At 35.9% G+C, this 25,266-nt stretch overlaps 1 protein-coding gene and 1 long non-coding RNA gene across 8 annotated transcripts in view; one reads left to right on the top strand and one right to left on the bottom strand.

The window, feature by feature from the left end:
* The window catches only part of BRAF (B-Raf proto-oncogene, serine/threonine kinase), a 159,305-nt gene that overhangs the window by 61,825 nt on the left and 72,214 nt on the right, over window positions 1-25,266 (top strand). For all 7 annotated transcript variants that reach the window (XM_082400292.1, XM_082400294.1, XM_082400293.1 and 4 more), the window contains exons 2-4: window positions 4,465-4,566; window positions 16,411-16,674; window positions 24,617-24,720. In XM_082400292.1, the coding sequence (XP_082256418.1) occupies window positions 4,465-4,566; window positions 16,411-16,674; window positions 24,617-24,720 (470 nt within the window). The remainder of the gene's footprint in view (window positions 1-4,464; window positions 4,567-16,410; window positions 16,675-24,616; window positions 24,721-25,266) is intronic.
* On the bottom strand, window positions 10,417-16,404 carry LOC309632629. The gene is made up of 2 exons (XR_014247010.1): window positions 15,338-16,404; window positions 10,417-15,035 (listed from the first exon to the last, which is right to left on the bottom strand). It is a non-coding gene; the product is annotated as an uncharacterized lncRNA (long non-coding RNA).

Raw genomic sequence — 25,266 nt, 5'->3', positions numbered from 1 at the left:
GTGTTGTCTTTAAGCTTTGAGATCTTCCAGAGTTATTTCAGTAGGAACTTGCTCTTATATTTTGGTCCACAGTGTATTAGCTTTGATTTTTTTGGTGAAGCTTGATTATATCTGTATTATTTTAGAGGAATTACTCAGAATTTTTTCTGGTGAATGACAGGTGTGCTAGTTTTCTTGCTTTCAGTACCATGATTCTTTTAAAAATTTTCTTGGAATTTTAGGACAAAGTCTCTTCTTTATTATTATTTATTATTTATTATCTTTGGTAATAATCATTTGTTTTTTGGCATCTATTAGACTAGTCCTGTAATTTTCTCCTTTGACCTAAAGTATTATATTACTGGATTCCTAATGAATGACTATCCCCACATTAAAAAATACATATATAGTACTGAATTATGTTTAAGAGTTTGTCTTTCCTCACAGGTTGGATTATTTTGTGGCTTTATTTTTTTGTCTTATCTTTGTCAAGGTTTGACATCTAGATTTTGCTAGCTTCATAAACTGAATTTGGAAGATTTTCTTTTTTACATATACTATCACCTATTAATAATTGATAGTATATTTCCTTAAAGGTTTGATAGAAACCAATAATTTGGATCTGATACCTTCTTATTGGGAGGAGGGGAGTCAGTGGCTGTAGTTTTTTCTGCCTTTGCTACCCTTCAATTCCTCCCATAGCAGCTTGTCTGCATTATATTTTAACTTGGCTTTTAAAAAAAAATTCAGTCCTTTTTTGGAGAGTGAATTTTGCCATTTTTAAAGTTGCTAGAAATGATAAGCTGTTTACTAGTATTGCCTGGTTTTAATTGCTGTGTTCTACTGAAGAGATCAAAAAAGGATAGGAAATCTTCTAGTACCTTTCTTGAAGTTTTTTGTTTTTAATTCTTTCATTTCCCTTTTAGGTTGTTGTAACAGTTTTTCTTGTTTTTCCAAGAAGATATTTTAAGGCCAAAGCTCTGTGTCTACTGTTAACTTTACAGTATCTTATTCTACTTTTTAATGTATCATCAAAGTATAAATATCATCAAAGTTTTTTTTCTTATTCTTTGGGGAAAATCTGAAAGAATTTCCTCTCCCAGACTCATCTTTTCTAATTACAACTAGGATTCTTTGTGATTTTTCTTCATTCTTTGGATATAAAGTTGCTTTTGTTTGGAAGTTAAGAAACCTGCCTTTCAGGCATTTGTGGTCAGGCCCTGCATTTTCTACCTCCAGCAAGAAAATTTAATTCTAATCAGTTCTAATCAGCTCAGTCTCCTCATTTCCCCCATGCTCTTTGCCCTCTCTAATTTTTTTTTCTTTTCCCTTTCTCCCATTCTTTGGGGGAATGGTTCTTTACCCTAACTGCACATGAGTTTTATCTGTGGAGCTTTAAAAAAAAAAAAAAGAGGACTGTACTTAATTTCCTGGACTGGAAAGAATCGCTGAACTAGGATTAATTTTTCTCTCTTATCCTATTCTGCAGACAGCTTAAATCTTATCTCCAGCACTAATTGAATGCGTGTCATGACAAAGACACACCAAGATAAGTGATGGGGGAATAAAAGATGAATAAAACATGTTTCTGATCTCAAAGTAGCTAATAGACATGAAAAACATAAGCAATTTTAGGATATCAACTTTTGACTATAAAGCAGTTCTGCCTGGGTGGTCAATGAACTCATCATAGAGGGAGTTTGTCATTTTCTGAGATGAAGAGACTGTAAGAAAAACAAGTTTTGAAGGGGCTCTGGGGGACAGGTCAAAAGTTAACTTTTGAACATGTTAAGTTTGAGATGCTTATTAGTTATCTTAGTAGAGATATTCAGTAAGCAGTTGGACAAAAAGAGTCTGGAGTTGAGAGGATAGAGCTGGGTTTAAAAATTTGGGTTTCATCAATTCATATTTGGCATATAAAGCCACAAGATTAGGTAAGATCACTTGGGGAGTAAGTGTAGCTAGAGAAAAGAAGATATCTAATACTTGTTGGGGATATGAGAAATTAGCGAAGGAGTCATAAAGGAAAATATTGTAATATCTGACTATAGAAAAAATTAGAAACTTCTGTCATTTCTTCTCAAACTTTAATAAGGATCACTTTGTTAAAGTTCGGTGGGTCTGAAATGGGGCCTGACATTCTGCTACTCTAACAGACTTCCAGAAGATTATGCTGCTGGTAGTCTATGGACCATGCTTTGAGTAGCAAGACTTTCTATGACTACAGAGACATAAAGTAAAAAGGAAAGACTGAAACGTTTGTAGGAGAATAAGGATTAATACCCAGAATATCCAGAATAAAGAGTATCTATAAATGAACAAGAAAAAAATAGATGGGGAGAAAGAATACAGATAGGGAATTTTCCATAAAGAAATTAAAACGGTCAGTAAACATGAAAAATGCTCAACTTCCTAGGAAATACAAATTGGAACAACAAGATCATCTTTCCCCTGAAGATCAGGAAAAGTTTAAAAGTTTGAAAATATCCAGTGTTGGTGGGATTGTGGGGAAAAGGGTGGACTGATACCCTAGTAGGAGGGTATCTTGGTACCTTTTTCCCTTTGGAAGATCATTTGGCATATTAACTTTTTAGATGTGCATATCCTTCAATCCAGGAATCCTTTGCCTTAGTATCTAAAAGGAAAACTTGTACCTTTGCCCAGAAAGGCATTTCAGAGCTATTCACTGAATTGTTTGAAGTTGAGAAAAATGAAATAATCTAAGTGTCCTCTAGTAAGGAATTATTAAATAAACCAAGGGTCCTGAAACCCTTTGCTCACTTATTCTCCCTTGTACATTTTTAAATTGTCTCACAATTTTGGGACTTCCCTGTTGGCTCAGTGGTTAAGAATCCGCCTGCCAATGCAGGGGACACGGGTTTGAGCCCTGGTCCGGGAAGATCCCACATACCATGGAGCAACTAAGCCCGTGCACCACAACTACTGAGCCTGTGCTCTAGAGCCCACGAGCCACAACTACTGAGTCCACGTGCCACAACTACTGAAGCCCACGCACCAGAGCCCATGCTCCGCAGCAAGAGAAGCCACCGCAATGAGAAGTCCATGCACCGCAATGAAGAGTAGCCCCCGCTCACCACAACTAGAGAAAGCCCGCGTGCAGCAACAAATACCCAATGCAGCCAAAAAATAAATAAATAAATGAATAAAAATTTTTTAGAAAATTGTCTCACGTTTTTTCATTATAACTTTAATAGTTTAAAAGGCCATGATTTCTAGTATATGTTAAATACATTTTGGTTACACCTTAAAATTGCAGATTCAAATCATTCAGTTTATAGAGAGTATCCATCATATACCGTATGGTAATTTGCAAAGCAGATTCTCACACCACTCAGATAAATTGAACTCATTTATCATTAAGGAAAAAAAATCTGACTTCTTATTTATCTTAAAATAAACATGTAATATGTGCCTGTATTATGATTTCTGAATTCTAGACTTCTGAATTCTCAGCTGGCTGAGACTTCTGAATTCTCAGCTGGCTGGCTGGATAAATGGATGAGGCTTGGAGCCTTCCCAAGAATGTGTTTCATTAATAAAATAAGGTCTTGCTCTTAATTTTCCCCCTTTTTTTCCAAGGGATTTTCCTTCTTCTTTTGTTTGTTAGGTGCTTTGAAGTTTATACAGCTCAGAACAGTGCACCTTTGTAGGATTTGAGATGGATAAGAACTTTGCCTTTCTCTTACAAAGTGGAGAATTACAAAGTGGTAATTTTAAAAGGAGAGGAAGAAAGGAGAACTAGTTCTAAAGCAGATCAATTAGGAAGAGTACAGATAGACATTGAGGATCTGGAAATTGATTCTCCTAAAATGATCCATGTCGACCTAACCTTAGGTTACCGTTGAAGTTTGAAGACTGTTGAAATAAGCAGTGTCATAACAATATTTTGAAATGAATGTTATGTATCTATACTTACTTCAGCCATTTAAAAGGATGCTTATACAACCCTTTAAACGGAGTAAAATACATGTGTATTAACATGGAAAGAATTCTGAGGCATGTTGTTTGGTGAAAAAAGCAAGTGTTAAAAATATTTTAATATGTAATATTTATATTATATATAGTTGTATATTTTATATATGTATATATTTATGTTTTTTACTTGAGTGAAAAGGAGACATGGAAGAATGTATATCAAACTGTAAACAGCACTTACCTTTTAGGCAGGGGGCCCAGCAATGTGGGGAAAGTGAAAAGAGAGTTTCATTGCTTGTTCCTGAATACTCATGTATTACTTAAATCTTTTATAGTTGAGAATATATTGTGTTACTAGTGTAGGAAAAAATTTAAAGAAGTTTAATAATAAAAGGGAAAACCCACTATACTAAATGATCTCTAAGGTCTCTAAGCTTTAAATTTCAAGGAACACTGGCAGTTACTGCAATATTTTAATAGAAATGTTAAAATATTTCTAATTCATATTCTAAATGATTTGTATTCACATTCTTTCAAAATATTTTTTAGGTGTGGAATATCAAACAAATGATTAAGTTGACACAGGAGCATATAGAGGCCCTACTGGACAAATTTGGTGGGGAGCATAATCCACCATCAATATATCTGGAGGTAAGCTTTTGAGTATCATATATGTAGTAATTTTGAAAAGAAGAAAATGAACTTATAAAAAAGCATTTGTACTGGTAATATTGGTTATTTTAGGGAGTGGGATTAGAAGTAGATATGGGAAGAGAGAATTAGCTTTGTCTTTATTGTACTTTTTAATCTTGTTTCACTTGTTACAATAAATATGTAGTATTTTCTAATTTGGAAAATATCAAAACTAAAGGAGAAGGTGTATATAAGCTTCAAAATATCACCCTGGTTTAAAAAAAACCAAAAACTTAGTGAAAAAACAGAGAGAGAAAACAGTCTTTTCTGGAGGTCAGCAAACTAGTTACCATATTAGAAAATGGGGAGAATTTTGTGAAATATCTTTTTCCCAGAACAAATCCCCACAAAATAGGTTTTTGCTTCCTTATGGGTAAAGTCTACAGTATTTAAATAGCTCAAAATTGCTCAGCCTTACTGTTTGATAGTGCCTTCAGGCTTTTGTATCAAGCCTTTAACGTCATTGTAAATTTATTGATTACTCATTGTTCTTAATCCTAGGAGGTAGTAGTTACTGTTACAATCACAGATAGGCTTTCTTGGCATTAGTTTCCCGTGTACGCCACTCAGGTTCCGCAGCTAGGAAGCTGTTACGGCATCTAGGCAGTCAGGCTCCACGGCCCACACTGCTCACCGCTACGCTATCCTGGCTGTCTCTATAAAAGCTGGCTCCAACTGTAATCACTAGTCATGCTGGGAGAGAACGCTAAATTACTAATGATCAGGTTACCATTTGCCTTCAAATGCCAGAGATTTTTAGGCATGGATTGACAGACTCCTAAACGAAAATTCTAATTTAGTAATCTAATTACTTTTAAAGGGTAAGTTAAATCTTCAGTATTTCAAGAGAAAGTAAGCTTGCATTTCTAAAATAAACTTGGAAGTTTGGAAGTAACTGCTAATAAAGTGTTCTCTTCTTCATATGGCTTATCACAGAGCACACTGCCAGTTAGTATCGGTGCTAGGACTAGAATTCATACCTCTGAATATAGTTAGTGTACTTTCTAATATCCCATGCTGTCTGTTTTACTTGTATGTGTGAGGAGAACAAGCAAAGGAGTCATAAGGAGGCAAAGTCCTGGTGAAATAGTAATTCTTTGTTAATCAGAATTAGACAACTTAACCAGCAGTTTTTCTGCCAACCATTTTGTGTCAGGAAACTTTCCCCATCCTCAGATGTAATACATTTGCATCGATCACCATGTCTCACTGTTGCAGGGATTTACTACCCCTCCACACACATACGCTTCAGGCTTTTTACTATTTGAATTACATCTAACGAGGACGGTATACAGCAGACTATACCTCATAGGTTATATCATTAGCATGTAGATTCTGACTCTCAGGGACTAACATTACACAATTTCTCTGTAGAAGGCAGTATAATATAGTGGTTAAGATGAACCATGGAGTCACACAGACCCTGTGTTTAAATTCTGGCTCTGCCTTAATTTATGCAGACAGGTTACCTAACCTCCTTATACCTCACCTCATTGGTAAAATGGGACTATATCACACATATGGTAATTTAAAGATTAAATTGAGTTTATAATTATGAGATAGCATAGTTCCTGACACATATTAAGTGCTCCGTAAATCTTTGATTCATTTGTTCAACAGATAATTTTTGAGTGCCTGCTAATATTTGTACTTGTCTAAGCTCAGGGGATATAACAAAAAACAACCACCCCACCCACCCCACCCCCCAGCCAAATCTCTGCCTTCAGATAGCTTGTATTTTAATCAGGGGAGTGGGTCACAGAAAATAAACATAGAAATAATAAAACATTGAACTTACCACCGTTTGATATACTGTGAAGAGGAGCCTGGCTGCAGATGACAGTATTCTTCCCTGAGGAAAGTTGACCAGGCCCAGGGAGAAGACTTGTGGGTATTGCTATTTGAAGGCCCTTAAGTGGGTAATCTACTGATTACCCACTGAGACCCACCATTCTCCTTTCTGTCTCTATGAATTTTACTACTCTAGAACGTCACGTAAGTGGAATTCTAACATATTTCCTGTAACTGGCTGATTTCATTTAGCATAATGTCTTAAAGCTTCATCCATGTTGAAGCATGTGTCAGAATTTTCTTCCAATTTAAGGCTGAATAATATTCCATTGTATGTATGTATCACATTTTATTTATCCATTTATCTGTCGATGGCTACCCTCACTGGTTGGTTGTTTCCACCTTTTGGTTACTGTGAATAATGCTGATTTTACTTCTTTTGGGGGTGTATACCCAGAAGTGGAATTACTGAATCATAAGACAGTTCTGTATTTAATTTTTTAAGGAATTGCCATTCTCTTTTCCATAAGCAACTACATTTTGCATTCCCACTAACAATCCTTTATATCCTTGCCAAGACTTATTTTCTGTGTGTGTGTGTGTGTGTGTGTGTGTGTGTGTGTGTGTGTGTTTAATAATAGGCATCCTAATGAGTGTGAAGTGGTATCTCATTGTGGAAATGCAAATCTCCAGCTTTGTTCTTCTTTTTCAAAATTGTTTTGGCTATTTGGGATCCCTTGAATTTCCTCATGAATTTCAGGATGGATTTTTCTATTTCTCCAAACACATTGCCATTTTGGTAGGGATTACATTGAATCTGTAGACTGCTTTGGGTAGTATTGACATCTTAAGAGTCCTTAACTCTTAAATATGAATGGACAGTTAAGAATAACCAGATAGGGGGCTTCCCTGGTGGCGCAGTGGTTGGGAGTCCGCCTGCTAGTGCAGGGGACACGGGTTCGAGCCCTGGTCTGGGAGGATCCCACATGCCGCGGAGCGGCTGGGCCCGTGAGCCACAGCTGCTGAGCCTGCGCGTCTGGAGCCTGTGCCCTGCGACGGGAGGGGCCGCGATAGTGAGAGGCCCGCGCACCGCGATGAAGAGCGGTCCCCGCACCGCGATGAAGAGTGGCCCCCGCTTGCCTCAACTAGAGAAAGCCCTCGCATGAACCGAAGACCCAACACAGCCAAAAATAAAATAAAATAAATAAATAAAGTAGCTATAAAAAAGAAAAGTGCTTTAAAAAAAAAAAAAAAAAAAAAAAAAAAGAATAACCAGATAGGGACTTCCCTGGTGGCACAGTGGTTAAGAATCCGCCTGCCAATGCAGGGCACATAGGTTCGAGCCCTGGTCCAGGAAGATCCCACATGCCATGGAGCAACTAAGCCTGTGTGCCACAACAACTGAGCCTGCGCTCTAGAGCCTGTGAGCCACAACTACTGAGCCTGCATGCCTAGAGCCCGTGCTCTGCAATAAGACAAGCCACCTCAGTGAGAAGCCTGCGCACCGCAACCAAGAGTAGCCCCCGCTCGCCGCAACTAGAGAAAGCCCGCGCGCAGCAAGAAGACCCAACACAACCAAAAATCAAATAAATAAATAAATAAAAATTTTTAAAAAATGATAAATGAATAACCAGATATTTAAAGAAAGCTGTTAGCAGGAAAGATAATGGCAGAAATGGTCAAAAGGAACTCAGAAACAGTGCAGAAAACAGAAGAAAATTTGAAAATAACTATAATTAACATCAAAGATAAGAGAAAATATAGTAATCTGTTCTTATTTCATGGTTGTACTAAAGAAGCAAAAGTAATAGAGAATAAGAAAGAGCTCTTGGAAACTAAAATAGTAAATTAAAATGGCATAACGGAAAATTTAAATACATAATGTGTGTGTATCTGCATGTGCATATAAACAGACAAACAAATGCTGTAAAGTTAAGGACATCTTCCAGAAAGTAGAAAAAAACAAAGATGGAAAATATTAAAGGAAAGATCGGAAAAATTAGAGAATAAGTCTAGGAGATCTATAAAAATTACAAATGTTTTTAATCTGCAAATAACAAATACCAATTTGTCCAAACATGTAGGGGTTTTAATTTCCGCTCCCATAACAAGAAACATGGAGGTAAATTATTCAAAGATTGTTCTACAGCTCAAGATTGTCAGACACTGGGGTAGATTGCTGTAGTCCTTTTGGTTTTTCTGTCATAACTGCAGCACATCTGAGAATTGTACTCTAACACAACACGTCAAATCGGGAAGAAGAGATCACAGATGTTCTCTGGTGTACTGAGCCCTTTCAAGGAGGAAAACCTTCCCCCCCAAATTCCTTACAAGTCTTTACATTTCACCAACCAGAATGGGGTTACATACACCCCTAGACTAGTGACTGTGCTTACATTTCCTGAAATAAGAGGCTAAAAAGTAAAATTTTCCCAGTGTTCACAATTTGGCTTCTGATTAGTTTGTGCACTGGCAGGTAGAAGTTGTGCTATAGCATTTCGAAAGAAACCCCTTTGGTGTTTTCATAGAAAGATAAATCTTTACCTATCTCTCCATTTCTTCCTTTTAGCAGAACAGAATGAAATCACTTATATCACCATCAGAAATCCTCGTGACTTTCTTTTTTCTATGTACTAATTTATTTAAAAACGAGCTTTTAAGTTCTGGATTTTCTCCAACTGGCATATGAAATAATAATTAACATTCTGTTGATTCCCTTGATGGTAACTTCAGTGAAATGAACTATTGTACTCTAAAGAATTTCAGGTTTGTCTTTTCAATCTTTGGTTCCAGTCTTTTCTTTTTATCATCATACAGAGGAAGATGAGTTTCCCCTAAAAGTCATTTCCCAGAATTTCTTATTTTTCTCCCAATTCTTCTGTATTTACTCATCCAACAAATTATTTGAATGCCTTCTATGTGTAAGATATAATGCTAGATGCTTTTCCAGTAGTAGATTCTTCTTTCTAGACCTGATATATTGGATTCCAGAGATGAAGAGATAAAGTTTCTGGAATAACCCTACATATCTAGTGTTAACACACTGAATCTAAGCTACCACCGAATTTATATGTATGCTGGAGTCCCCTGCAGGCAGACAGATGATGACAGTAAAGCTCCTAACATTTATTGAGTGCTTGCTGTGCCAGGAACTGTTCTAAGCATACAGTAGGTCATTTAATCCTCAACCTGCCCTGTGAGTTACATTTAATATTCTCATTTCCATTTTATAGATGAAGAAGCTCAGGCACAGAGGGTTTTAATAATAACATGACGAGGGTTACACAACTAGTAATGGGGTAGCCAAAGTTTGAAGCCAGACATACTGAATTCAGAACCTGTGTTCTTTTTCTTTTTTTTGTGAGTCTTCTATAACTGCTTACATTTTCCCCACGTGTATGTCTTCTTTTTTTTTTTCTTTTTTATCAGAGCCTGTGCTCTTAATTGCTATATCATTATTATGATGCTGACAGCCTTTCTGATCTGTAGTCTGTGTAGAACCCAGGATAATACAGAGACATTTATCAAAACAAATACTGCAATGAAAATAATACTGGGACTCCCATGGTGGTCCAGTGGTTATGATTCTGTGCATCTAGTACAAGGGGCACAGGTTCAATCCCTGGTCAGGGAAGTTCTGCATACCACTCAGTGTGGCCCCCCCAAAAAAAATCTGCAAAGAAAATAATACAGGAAGCTAGGTGCTTCCTTTGGAATACAGAACAGTTCATTAATTATTACTCATGGGTAGTTTGAAAGATTTCATTGTATCTTGTAAGATTAAGTTCAAAAGAATAAATATAATGAACTCTAATGATAAAAATTTTTTCTTCCACTGCCTTTTCCCATTATGTTTTAATTAAGTACGTCCTTAATTTTCTTCCCATTTTTATTTTTTTATTTATTATTTTTTTAAAGTCTTTATTGAATTTGTTACAATATTGCTTCTGTTGTTTATGTTCTGGTTTTTTGGCCATGAGGCATGTGGGATCTTAGCTCCCCCACCAGGGATTGAACCCAAACCCCCTGCATTGGGAGGTGAAGTCTTAATCACTGGACTGCCAGGGAAGTCCCCATCTTCCCATTTTTAATTGGGAAATAATTCATATACCATAAGATTCACTTTTTTAAAGTGTACAATTGCGTAGTATATAGCATATGCACAGAATTGGACAGTCATCACCACCATCTAATTCCAAAACATTTTCATCACCTCAAAAAGAAACCCTTTACCCATTGGCAGTCGTTCTCTCCAGCCCCTGGCAACCACTGATCTACTTTCTAAATCTATGGATTTGCCTATTTGGACATTTCGTGTAAATGGAATCATACACAGTGTGGCCTTTTGTGACAGGCTGCTTTCACCTTAGCAGAATGTTTTCAAAATTCAACCATGTTGTAGCATGTAGCATTCATTGTAGCATTTATTCCTTTTTATGGCTAATATTCTATCATGTGGATATGTCACATTTTGTTTATCCATTAATCAACTGATGGACATTTAGGTTGTTTCCACTTTTGGGCTATCATGAATAAAGCTGCTGTGAACATTCATGTACAGGTTTTTGTGGTAGGCATATGTTTTCAGTTCTTTTAGTTATGTACCTAGGGATGGAATTGCTGTGTCCTTTGGTAACTCTGTGTTTTAACTTTTTGAGGAACTACCAGACTGTTTTCCGAAGTGGCTGCACCATTTTACATTCCCACAAGCAATGTGTGAGGGTTCCAGTTCCTATACCTCATCACCAACACTTGTTATTTTCCATTTTGTTATTATTATTGCCATCCTAGCAGGTGTGAATTGGCATCTCATTGTGGCATTTTGATTTGTAATTCTTTGGTGACTAATGATATTAAGCATCTTTTTCATGTGCTTATTAGCCATTTGTATATCTTCTTGGGAAAAATGTCTATTCAAATCCTTTGCCCATTTAAAAAACTGGGTTGTCTTTTTATGACTGAGTTGTAAGAGTTCTTTATATATTCTTGGTAGGAAATCCTTATCAGATATGATTTGCAAATATTTTCTCCCATTCTGTGGGATGTCTTTTTTTGACTCTCTTGATAGTGTCTTTTGAAGCACAAAAGCTTTAATTTTGATGAAGTCGAGTTTATCTACTTTTTCTTTGGTTGCTGTGTTTTGGTGTGTCATCTAAGAAACCATTGCCTAATCCAGGGTCATGATGATTTACTTCTATGTTTTCTTCTAAGAGTTTTTTAGTTTTAGTTCTTACTTTTAAGTGTATGATACACTTTGAATTAATTTTGTAATATGATGTTAGGTAGTAGTCCAACTTCATTCTTCTGCATGCAGATATTCAGTTGTACCAGTAACATTGTCAAAAACCAGTTAACCATAAATGTAAGCCTTTTTTTCTGGACTCTCAATCTATTGTGTTTTTTTATATGTGTATCAGTATCATATGTTTTGATTACTGTAGCTTTATAGTAACTTTTGAAATCAGGAAATGTAAATCTCCAAACTCTGTTCTTTTTCAAGATTGTTTTGGTTATTCCAAGTACTTTATACTTCTGTGTGAATTTTAAGATCAGCTTGTCCATTTCTGCAAAAGAAAAGCCAGCTGGGATTTTTATAAGGATTGCATTGAATCTGTAGATCAATTTGAGGAGTATTTTCATCTTAATAATATTGTGTTCTTACATTCTTTTTTAAGTTCAAAAATAAATGAACTATACTTAAGTTTGAAAAAAGAATCCATTAAATGAATGAATGAATAAATAAATAAATAAATAACATGAGCTGTGCCCTCAACTACCTTATAGTTTAGTAGAGTCATGTTGAGAACTCAGCGAAGTAATACAGTAATAACGATAAGAACTAGTACCAGTTATTACTACTAATAAAAGTATTTATTGGGTTTTTGCTGTAATAGCTTCCTTTGCTAGTGTTATTTCACTTAATGCTCACAAAGTTTTTTCACAAATGATTTTTAAAAAGCCATATAAAGAAGAGTGTGGTAATACTCCAAAGGAGGTGAAAAGAAAATACCGCTTTTGGATTCTTATCAAGCAGACCTTTGAATTAAACTTTGAAAAATAAGTAGGATTTTGATGGGAAGGAATGGGGTTTTGGAAACGCTGCCTCCTGAAGAAATATCTGGTTTCTGCAGCTTCTTGAAGCACCAAAGGAATTTTGTTGATGGTGGTAATGGTGCTTGAGGTGTATGTTTATGTGGGAGGACTTGCTCAAGTTTGCAGGGTAAGAAAACAGAGAAAAAGGGAAAGTTGGAAGATATGAGAGAAAATGGAGATAATGATGAACCAAGGCCTCTACAGAAGAGGCTCTAAACACCCAGTGTTAACACTAAATTGAGAGGAAAAGAAGGATGGGGAAAGATGGGGAGAATTGATTGGACAAAGAAAGAAGAGGAAGCTTTTATTTGATGGCTTTGATCTTCAGAGTAAATTTGAAGGTAATGCTATTTTCTTGAGTGAATTAAAGGTTGGGGGATGAAGTTAGGATCCAGAGAAGCATAAGAAGGGTGGGAGTAAGTATTGTGAGAAATGTAATATGAATTAAAAATAAGTACAGGGGCTTCCCTGGTGGCACAGTGGTTAAGAATCCGCCTGCCAATGCAGTGGACACGGGTTCGAGCCCTGGTCTGGAAAGATCCCACATGCTGTGGAGCAACTAAGCCCGTGCGCCGCAACTACTGAGCCTGCGCTCTAAAGCCCAGGAGCCACAACTACTGAGCCTGTGTGCTACAACTACTGAAGCCCACGCGTCTAGAGCCTGTGCTCCGCAGCAAGAGAAGCCACCGCAATGAGAAGCCCGCGTGCTGCGATGAAGAGTAGCCCCCGCTCACTGCAACTAGAGAAAGCCCGCACATAGCAACGAAGACCCAACGCAGCCAAAAATAAATTAATTAATTTTAAAAAAATTAAATAAATAAGTACAAATTTTCATATAGTAGTGTGAAAGACTAATTTCCATGAATTGATAATGGAACCAGTTGGCCTTGTTTTATTATTTTCTTCAGTAATGTGTGGTAACCTGAGAGAAAGAATGCAGTAATTGAATGATAGAATTTACCCAAAGTTGGTATTTGACAAGCAAGTTGGTAAAAGAATAAGAATTAACCAGACAATCTAAGATGTTACCATTGGCATTGTTGAAATGGTGAGTCACGAAGTATGGGAAGTAAAACAGCAAAGAAATCTGAAAAACATTAAGGGATTAATGTTGACAATGAACAGATTAGTGTGGTAGTGAGGATGAAATTTAAGACAGTGGGATAAGTGTGTGTGCATCGGGGTATGGGAGGTTCCCAGTTGAGATCTTGTCATCATTTGGAACTCTTTGGTAAAGAACTGTTTGTATCTCTGGATCTTGAAGGTAGAGTAGAAACAAATGCCTTTATAGATACGAGGTTTAGAGAACTTCAAGGCAGGAGTGTTGTAAGAGTAATCAGCATCCACACAGAATGCAGCAAGGATAATGGGGTGAAATGAGTCAAGCCAGGTACAGAACAAGGTAGGCAAGTACCTTGGTAGATTGCAGCTATGAGGATGGAGAGAGGTAGAATAAGTAAATGTTTTGTACTTAAGGAAGAGTTATTGATAAATGCAGTGAAATAATAGATTGTAATCCACAGTGGAGGGAACAATATATTTTCAAAAATTAAGGCTAGTATTTTAATAAAGAAATAACATTCAGAAAATTTGTTTACATTTATTACTTTTCCTAAGCCTAACTTTGTGTAGTTAATGTACTTGCCCAGGTGACAGTAAATAAGAATATTTGATCTACGCAAGGAGGAATTTTTGTCTCCCAGGCTGCATGTACATAATCTTCAAAGTGTAAGAATTGTGTTAGTCTTCATTTTTGTGGTTTGAGTCCCAAACTCTACTAGGTACGTGTGTGCTCAGTATGTATTTATCGAATGATCAAAATCTCAATAAGTAGATCATACTGAAAAAGATTCCCTTAAGTAATTAGCCCATCGAACTGAAAGCTAAATAGAAATACAGCTCAGAAAATTTTGGACTGATTTGGTTATAGTGCCTGAGATGCTGTGAAACATTTCACGGTCAGCGTTGGACAACTATTAGATTGTAAAGGAGAGGGCATTTTGGTGTAGTTTACTTCACTAGCTCATTTTAGTATTTTCCCTCCCCAACCCCCCAAAAATTATATGGTAGGATCAAGCATATCAGGTGTGGTGGCCTGTATTGAAATGAAATTTATCCTTTATTCTCCTCTACCTTAGATAATTCTCCCTTGCTTATAGAATGAAGTTCAGGCTTCATAACATAATATATACATTCTCTACAAGCTGGTCCCTTACCCACTTTTCCAGTCTTATTATTTGTGTTCCTGTTCTTCACTTAAATTTCACAAACATCTGTTGATCCCTTGATAATGTCCCAGGTATTGTATGATGTTCAGCTATGCTAGTCCATAGTTTTCCTCTATGTCTTAAAATTTCTTACCTCCTTACTCTGTTACAAAATTTCTCCTGTGCTACACAGTACTCTCTTCTCCCCACTTAACTCCATCTATCTAAATGCTAACCTTTTAAGACCCCCCCTCTTTCCTTACTCTTATCTTGTATCAAGAACGTTCTTTGTTTATTTCTCATGTACAATACTTGCACAAATAAAAATGCATCGGGCTTCCCTGGTGGCGCAGTGGTTGAGAATCTGCCTGCCAATGCAGGGGACACGGGTTCGAGCCCTGGTCTGGGAGGATCCCACATGCCGCGGAGCGGCTGGGCCCGTGAGCCACGACTACTGAGCCTGCGCATCTGGAGCCTGTGCTCCGCAATGGGAGGGGCCGCGACAGTGAGAGGCCCGCGCACCGCGATGAAGAGTGGCCCCCGCTTGCCACAACTAGAGAGAGCCCTCGCGCAGAAACGAAGACCCAACACAGCCATAAATAAATAAATAATTAAATTTTTTAAAAAAATGCATCCACCTGCTTCTTTGTAGCCCAATAAGTGATGGGAAATGCCATTGTTAAAAATCTTTGATTCTTTTAAATCTTTTTAAATCTTTGTAGCCTTTCATAAATTATAGTGTTGCATCTATTTGGGGTGGTAAGGAGACATGGTGGATTATAGTGTGGGAGAAGGTGATTACTACTGCCTCAAAGAACCATGGACACATACATTCCAGTTCATTCCATCTCTTTATTTTCAGTATCATTGTGTTTCCAAGATTCTTCCTACTTTTAGAATATGCTATCTTATGTGATCATTTGACCTTGTAGCTTTAGTAAAATGAAACTTCTAGGAAGATACCCTGATGGATAATGGCCTCAAAATTTCTTGACTGCAGGGTGTAAACTACCTTTTCAAACAAAATTCTATTCTCTAAGCAGTATTTGATGGGAAAAGGGAGGTCATAAGATATCCATAGTGAGTAAAAGAAGGTATTTTAACTAATAGCTGTTTCAGAAAAAAAAAGTGGCAGTTATACATCCTCTGATCCCTGTTGAGGAGATTTTGGTGGTAATGGTGAGATCTGACACTGTGTACCTTAGTCTTGTGTTTTGACAGATCTCTCTAACACCTCATATCCTTTGCAGCCTCTCTCTCAGTTCTTTAGAGAGAGAGAGAGGCAGAGAGAAGTATGAAACCTTATATGCCTACAACTTTTCTGGAAAAAAAATTAATAGAGAGGGTATTTATCTGTGATGTATTAGTATTTTATCTTATGTTAGATATGTAGTTTGGAAGATAAATTGTGATTTGGCCAGAAAATTGCAAATACTGGTTTTTAAAAATTAATATTCATGGCTATTATAGACATATATATATGTGTGTGTGTGTCACTTTCTAGATGTAGTGTCTTATAACAAAATATTTATCAATTTAAAGGTAAAAGTACTAATTTACAATACTTCCAGCACTTATTTTGTAATTTGTAATACAGAATCGTGTTAGCTAGATTATAAAGAGATTATAATCAAAGACTTAAATTTCATATTTCCTTTTGTTACTGTCAGGAAAAAGTCCAGATTCAATGTAAGTCTACTTTATTTTATAGGCCTATGAAGAATACACCAGCAAGCTAGATGCCCTCCAACAAAGAGAACAACAGTTATTGGAATCCCTGGGGAATGGAACTGATTTTTCTGTTTCTAGCTCTGCATCAACAGACACCGTTACATCTTCTTCCTCTTCTAGCCTTTCAGTGCTGCCTTCATCTCTTTCAGTTTTTCAAAATCCCACAGATGTGTCACGGAGCAACCCCAAGTCACCACAAAAACCTATCGTTAGAGTCTTCCTGCCCAATAAACAGAGGACAGTGGTGAGTCAACTTTAATATCATCATTGCTTTTTCTTTGTATTTTTCAGAAAGACTAGTTGTTGAAAATGAAATGTGATACCCAGTGGTCATGCAAATGTAAGCATCCATTTCAAACAAGAATGGAAAAGACATAATTATTTGGTGCCTAAGTCTGTGTTCCTTAACTGGAACAAATTGCATTGTTTTTAGTGTCGGATTTGACATTTATACCTGTCTGTCAAACTTGAACCACACTCAAGTCTGAGTACTAGTGCCAGGGCTCCAAATAAAGGTTAAAGTTTCCCTTGTGAATTCTTAACTATAGACCTGTTCTTATCATAGCGTGTGGGGTTCATAATTATATTACCTGCATTATTCAGGAATTCTTAACCCAAGAAATTAACAACTGGTGCTGAAGTGGCAAAGCATTCAGGCACTGGGCAGAAACAAATGCAAAGCCTCCCATAGCCCATATAGGTCTCATGGAATTCAGAATGCCTCAATGACAAGGTCAAAATCACAAGTTATAATATGCAAGGAGACAGTCTACCATCAGTGCATTAGAAGACTTAAAAAAGCAAGATTAGATTCCTAAGAAGGAACCAAATAGAATTTCTAGGTGGCCTTAAAATGTAAAACTCAGTGGATGAGTCATCATCTCTGAAGTATTATTGCTAAAAATGATTGTGTTGAATGTTAAGCTTCTGGACTTTCCATTTTATAAGAAACACGGGATAAAGGGAAAAGTTAAGCACCATGAGGAAGCAAGTAGACAAATCCAGAAGGTGGACATTCTATAAGACAAACAGCCTGGACTCAGTGTCATGGAGGATAAAAGGTTGGGGGTTATTCTACACTGAATAAGACTGAAGAGACAAAACAAACAAATGCATTGTGTGATCCTGGTTTGGGACCAGGGTGGGGAAGAGCTGTAGAAGTCCTTCTTGAGATAGGAAGTGTTGAGTGTTGATTGAATATAATATGTTCTTATGGAATTATTAGTTTTCTTAAGTGTGACAATAGAGATATTTTTATGTAGGAGAATGTCTTTATTCTTAGGAAATACATGCTTAAATATTTAGGGGTAAATTGTCATGATGCCTGCAACCCCCCTCCCACCCCTTTTTTGAAATAAAACTTACATATAGTAAAGTGTACAAACCTCAAGTGTACAGCTCAGTGACTTTCTACATGTGTAAGTGCCATGCAGACCAAGATATAGAACATTTCTAATGTGAGTGTTCTCTTGTGCTCCCTCAATTCAGTGACCACCTTCAAGAGTAACCACTATTCTGAATTCTATCTCAATCAGTCAATTTAGAACTTTCAAATGGTATGATGGAAACAAAATGTTAAAGAGAGAAAACAAATAAGAAAAAATAATTTTAGGATCTGAGAGAACTTGGATGTTAATTGTACCACTCCTTCTAATTTTCTGTGTTTGAAATTTTTCATAGTAGAGTTGGAAAAATTCAAAGAACATAGGACAAAAGAAAAATAGAAAGTTAAAAAGAAACAGTTGCCACTAGGAAAAAAAACTAATGAACATATTCATGCTGATTTGAGGACGTAGCAAAGGTTTAGAAAAGAACATTCATAAGGTTTTTAACTTTTTTATTTAGGAAACTTATTTATATGGAAAAGTATAAAGGACAATATATTAAACACCTGTGTTTAGTCACCTACAATGAACAAGTATTAATGTTTGTTATATTTGCTTCATATTACACATACACACACATATATAACATATATCCATACATATGTACATACATATATATATTTAGGTCCCTCTTACCTGTCCCATTCCCTTCCCAAACATCCTTCATCCCACCTTGTCCCCCAAGAAGTAGCCACTATGATAAATGTGGGGTACATTCAATTGATATTTTTATATTTTACTACATGGATATGTACCTATAAGCATTTTTTTTTAATTTATAAAATAGTATGATACTGTATGTAATGTTTAACATCTTGTCCTTTTTATTCAAAATTATAATTTCAAGGTATACATATGTATGTGTTGATACATATAGGTCTGATTCTTTTCAATTTCACACAGTTTATCCTGACAGACATCTAGGTTATGTTCAGTTTTTGTGTTATTACTAACAGTGCTAAAATATGAACATCTTTATACAGGACTCTTTGTCTACAAGTAATGGGGTATTTCCAAGTTGCAGACCTGTAAGTGGATCTCTCAATGGGAAATGCAGATTTGGTTCAAAGGCTGTAAATACCAGGTGTCTGAAAAAAATATCTAAAACTACTAAATTAATTTTAACATCTGTGGGGAGGAAGCTCTCAAAGCAGCTTATCTTTTTTGGTTTCCTCAGTGTCTAACAATTAGTAGGTGTTCTATAAGTATTTTTGAAAGAATGAGGCTTTGGGTTTACCGTAGCCTGAGATTTGTAAATAAATATCTGCTGATTGGTATTAACCCTGATTGTATCTAACATAATGAAAGGAAGGACAGTGGGAACAGATAGGGCAATGTTGGATCCTTCAAAATCATGCCTTGGTTGTACGATAATTAAAGCAAGAAATGTTTATGGAATGGAAGAGATAAGGAGAAGCTAAACAAGCTGTCCTTGTTTTAGCCAGTTTGAGGAAAAACATGTAAAGAGCACAAAAACGTGTAGGAAACTCTCTCTTACTAGCACAAGTAAGTAGTTTTAATGGTATAGATTGAGTAAAGGGACATCATTAGAGTAAATGCTAGAACCCCAGTGAATACCCTCCCTCTCCCTTTATTTTTAGCAAAAGCAAAGCAGAAACCTCTAAGATCTGCAAGTGATGAAAGAGAGTTACACATTCCATCCTTTTGTAGACAAGAAGAATACCTGTTGCATAGTGGTTTACAGTTTGTAAAAATGTTGCCCCATACTCTCATTTGATCCTCATAGTAACTTTGTGAGGCAGAGTACTATATGGAGCAGTATTAACTCATGTTGATATTTAAAATACTGTGTTTAATTTTAATAAAATAGCTGTGAAGTCTGGGACATTATTGACTCCTCATAAATTCTATTAACTTTTGCCACAGTGAAAGGACTTAATCTGTTGCTAGATAAGTTTTCCCCCTTGGAGGTCTAATGAGGTAATTGATTAAATTTAGTTTTGGGTTTCAATTTAATTGGGACCAGCAATTTAGGAGTAAAAGACCTACCACCTTTATAAAATCTTGTGATCACTTGTTCTTTGTCAGTTAAATACAACTTGACCAGGATGCATACTTAATTCTAAAATGGCTTTCACCTTAGGAAGTTTTGGTAGTATTATATAATCAGCCTCTTTTTACTTTAAAAAGACCATGTTATAAGCAGATCATATTAAATTTTTCCTTTTATTATATTGTGAATTGGTTTAACAGTCTATAATAATAAACTATATTATGACTGGTTTAACAGTCCTAAAAAAGGACTTGACATCAAGATAAATTATGATAAAATCAGGAAGCTATAAATTTAGGTTTATTTAAAAAACCCATATATCAGCACGTATAATCTGTGCCAGTTTATACAAGGAGATCTCAGTGTATCATGAAGTTCACTTAAAGCATGTAATAAAGTCTGCATTGTAAAGAATTTAAACTACCAAATTAATCTACTAGCTCAGATAATTAAACATGTAGTAATTGTGATGGCCACCTGAATTTTGATGGCCACTCCTTTAAGAAGGAGTTCTTAAGGTTTTAAGAGAACATTTTATATGGAAAATTTTAAACATACACAAAAGTAGGGTAGTGTGGTGGACCATCATGAATCCATTGATAAAAGATGATTTATATTCACTTTAAAAACTGGTATGTTAAAGTTTAGACTGATACATTTTGTTTTGGTCTAAATTTTCCTTTGGCAAATACTCAGATGATTACATTGACTATAGAACTTTGTTTGTTAAGGTAGGATGCTTGTTTTAAAATTATTTTAGAGAAAAGTTATTGCTGCTTTGACAGCCTAATCAGGGACATTTAATTTTGTAATTTGGAGAAGAGGCATTAACCTGGTTCTTTTGAAAATATCTTTTTAGTCTTTTCAGCCTTAAAATTTGAGGCAGTGCTCCCCTTCCCCTTTTCCTTTTTGAATAGGTAATTCTTTCATGTGGTATTTACATCAGGAAATCTTGTTTCCACCTCTACCTCTATACATCCAGTTTTCCCTGTACCTTTTAGGTAACTATTTTTATTTGGGTGGGTGTGTGGGTGTGTGTGTTTTCTGGGTTTCTTTATGTAGCAAGAAGAAAATAAAAAGATATATTCTTATTTCTCCACTCCTCTTCATACACACAAGGCATCATACTGTATATATCTTTCTGTATTTTGCTTTTAACATTTATGTAGGCCATCCTGGAAATTTTCCATTTCCACATATAGCATGCTTAAATATTCTTTTTTATAGCTATAGATTCCATTGTATAGACGTACTATAGTTTACCAGTTATATATTATGGTATACCAAAAGTAGGCTTCCTTGATCAAAGAGAAATTTACATTTGTAATTTTGATAAGAAACTTTCGAATTTTGCTTCACAGGTTTTGCTTAGTCTTGCACTGCTATTAGCAGTGTATGAGATGCCTGTTTACCATAGCCTCATCAACAGAGTATGTCGTCAAACTTTTGTATTTTTGCCAATGTGATAAATGAAAGATATTTTGGCAAGTTTGAGTTTGCTTTTCTCTGAGGTTGAACACCTTTTCATAAGTTTGAAGGCCGTTTATATTTCTGTTTTCCTGAACTGTCTTTCATGTCCTTTGCCCGTTGATCCTGATCTCAATTTTTCAGGAGCTCTTTATATATCATGAAGATTATATGCCTCTTAGATAAGTTGCAAATATTTTTTTCCCAGTTTGCATTTGTCTTTTGACTTTGCTTATATAGTCGTTCCTCAGTATCTGCAGGGGATTGGTTCCAGAACCCCCTGAAGATACCAAAATCCTTGGATGCTCAAGTCCCTTATATAAAATGGCATAGTATTTGCATATAACCTATGCACATCCTCCTGTATACTTTAAATCATCTCTAGATTACTTATAGTAGGCAAATTTAAGTTTTGCTTTTTTGGAACTTTCTGGAATTTTTTTCTGAATATTTTTGATCCTCGGTTGAATCCACGGATGTGGCACCCACAATATGGAGGGCTGACTGTAGTATGTTGTGTGTGTTTTGCCATCTAAAAAGTTCTTAGTTATGTGTAGGTGAATTTAACATTTTTCTTTTATGGCTTCCAGACTTTGCATCATAGATTTATAGACCTTCTTCACTTGAGGTTATAAAGGAGCTTGCCATGTGTTTCTTCCAGTTCTTTTATGGTTTGTCCCCTCCTTCCTTCAACATTTAAATATTTGATCGATTTGGAATTTACCCTAGTATACAGTATGTAGTATGGGTGAACCTTTTTTTCCTAGATTGGTTCCAGTAGTTCCAACATCAGTTATTTAAAAGTTCACCTTTATCCTATTTCAGATGCTGCCTTTATTTTATTTTGATTTTCTTTATGTGTTGGAGTCTGCTTTGGTCTTTCTGTTTTATTCTGTTGGTCTGTCAGTCTGTTGAACAGGTATCATGAGGGAACAAAAATCAGCCTACAGAAGTGAATGAGGACTGATAGGTGACTTCCCCTTGGTGATAAGAGTGGAAAACCAAATTTTTGCCTACTGATGAAACATATATACACCTTGGAATCAACCTGTTCAGAGAAGCATAAGGGAGCATAGCTATATTAGAAGATGGCATTACAGGAGTGCATGAGGGGAATTACCAAAGGAACTGAAAGGTTGATAGCCCCAGCCCATTGATGACCTCGTATGCCATATTAAGGAATTTGACTTTTGTCCTATAAATAACTGGAAAATTTTGAGAAGACTAATGAAATGTAAGGTTATATCTTAGAATGGGATTCTAAATCTGAGTTCAGTGGACTCCTCAGCAGTCCATATATAGGCTTGAAATTTTATGTTCCAGAGAGTATCTAAGGCTTTCATCAGGTTCTCAGAAGTATTTGACACACACACATGTTAAGAATACCTTCTTTAGAAAGATTTCACTGATAACATGGGGACAGGATAGATTGGATGGGGTTTAAAACTAAAGATAGGGTTGCCAATCAAGATGTTTTTGCTTTAGAGTAGGCAGAATATGAGTTGCAGAGGGAAAAAGTAAGCTTTCCCTTCTGTTCATTATTTCTGGAAGGTATGGCCAGTTCTCACGATTTGCAGTAGTTATGTTCTATACATTCCCTGCAAACACTGAATTAGTGAATACTGAACCATTGCTCCTAGGAGAAATGCAGGATTACTGGTATAAATGAGCCAAAGATGGCTTCTTTATATTGGCCCCTAGATTGTTTATTTCTTCACAGCCGACTGGGGTCCATTAGCTTAAAAGTCACCTGGCACTTGTCTACAGTATGAGAGCTAGAAGAAGAAGGCAGTGTCACCTTGATTAACCTCAGCTGGGAAAGTATGCCTTGAGCAACTCAAATTTTTCAGTCCTCTGCGCATGTCTGCAAAAGCACTGCAAGTATTGATTTTGGGGTTACAAATAAATTTTAGCAAACAGACAAATTTGCAAATGCAGAGTCTATGAATAAAGAGGATCAACTGTACCAATCCAGTCTCTTGAATATTTCCAATGATGAACCTACTCCCTCATGGTAAACTTTTCCCTTGCTGGATAGTTTTAACGGTTATATTGAGCTAAAATCTGCCTCCTGTGTTTTCTAATCTTAGGTCCTAATTTGGCTTTCTGGATTGTTCCCCTTCAATATACTGTTTAGATTCAGCTGTCTTATATTCATTTTCACTCCATTTTCCCCCCTCTAGCATAAGTTTCCCAATTTCTTTGGAAACTTTTGGTTTGCTAAGTACTTTAGTGATTTAAAAGAATGAAACCTTTAATTTTGTTATTAACTAACATTTGCTCTGTCTGCACTCCCCTCCCCCCATAAAGACTGACCAACCTGAACTCCCGTTGCTTCACTTTAGTCTGCACTGTGTTTGTCAGTCCTTTTTCAGTTTTAAATTATTTGGATTAATATCTGGGGAGATGGGTCACTGGCAGAAAAAGCCAGGATAGAGATAACTTCAAATATACAGAAAGATTCTTATCTCTATTTTCAGTGCCTCTTTTCTCCCTGCTCCTAATGTCATCACTACTTCTCCTTAGGTTAGCTTCATTCTGTAGCCAGGTTTTCTCAGTGTACTAGGGAAGATGGCCATTAGGGACTCCAGATTTCTATCCTCTTGGAACACTTTAACTACAGTAGAAACAGAAACTTCTCTCACCCAGTGTCCATCTATCAGTTAAGGAAAGAACTCTGGTACTGTTTGGGTCATATATCTAGCCCTGGATTAGGAATATGGGAAACTGATTAGCCAGCCTATATCATGTGTAGCCAGAAAAGTAGTGACCCTTGTGATTGATGGCCTCTCCAGAACCATGTGGTTTTTAGGGAAGGGTGGGTTCCCAGAGGAAATAAAAGTGCTAAACAACTAAACAGCAAATATCAGCTATACACATTAAGACAAGTATTTTCTTCTGCTATGTTTAGGATCAGTAAGACATCTCTTAGGGAACATCATTATGATTGAAGGATTAGAGTTTTCAGCTTTGAACAATGTTGGATCAAAATTGATTTTGCTTTAAATGTTGACATCTATTATTTCTCAGCGGTGAGCACATAGGGATCTGTAGTATTTTCTGTTCTTTTATATGTTTAAGATATTTTGTAATTTTAATAAAAAACTAAAAATAAATTTTGCTTTGATTTAAGTTGGTAATAATAGATACTTGAGTCATAATTTCCCATTAATATTAAGTTAGTGAAATGATTTTCTGACAGAGTAATCCATATGACATTTTAAAGGTATTATAAAGGTAAATTATTGGTTTTTTTCAATGATGTGAAAAATATATAATTTATTTCCTTTACCTCATAGCATATGTTTATGATACCATAGGTACCTGCAAGGTGTGGAGTTACAGTCCGGGACAGCCTGAAGAAAGCACTGATGATGAGAGGTCTAATCCCAGAGTGCTGTGCTGTTTACAGAATTCAGGATGGGTATGGTTTGTATGTGATGTGAAACTTTGTTTAAAAAAGGAAGAAAAAACCTCAGACATGAAATTTTGGAGTTTTCTGTAATATCTTTACCCAAACCTAGGGTATTGAAAATCAACTTCAGGAAAAAAATATTAATACTAAGTTAATTAGCCTAAAGAAATCTTGTAGGCCCTTTGAGGAGTTAACATTAGATAATTTCTTGTGACGATAGTGTTTGTTACTCTGATCAAATGACTTTGTTTAGGGTTTGAGATTCTTAAAATTTTTGAACTATTTTTTATGTGTCTTATTTGAATAATGGACTCTTTTCCACTCCTTTATTTTTAATATAAACTCATAGTTTCACAAAAGACTTACCAAAATTAACATTTTATATTGAACTATTTTTCAGAAAGCATCTAAAATTGTGCCATGAGTCTCCCAACCCCAATTTTGAGTCCCGTTTTTTTAAAACAAAAAAAAAGTCTCCTTTTTGGGGCATATTGTCCCTTGAGTACTCTTTTTCTTTTAATGGATAGGTAAATCCGTACCTGTGATTTTTTTTTT

The sequence above is a fragment of the Balaenoptera borealis genome (assembly GCF_965194805.1).
Source record: "Balaenoptera borealis genome assembly, chromosome: 7".
In the NCBI taxonomy this organism is placed as follows: domain Eukaryota; kingdom Metazoa; phylum Chordata; class Mammalia; order Artiodactyla; family Balaenopteridae; genus Balaenoptera; species Balaenoptera borealis.
This window is presented reverse-complemented; position numbering and strand designations above follow the sequence as displayed.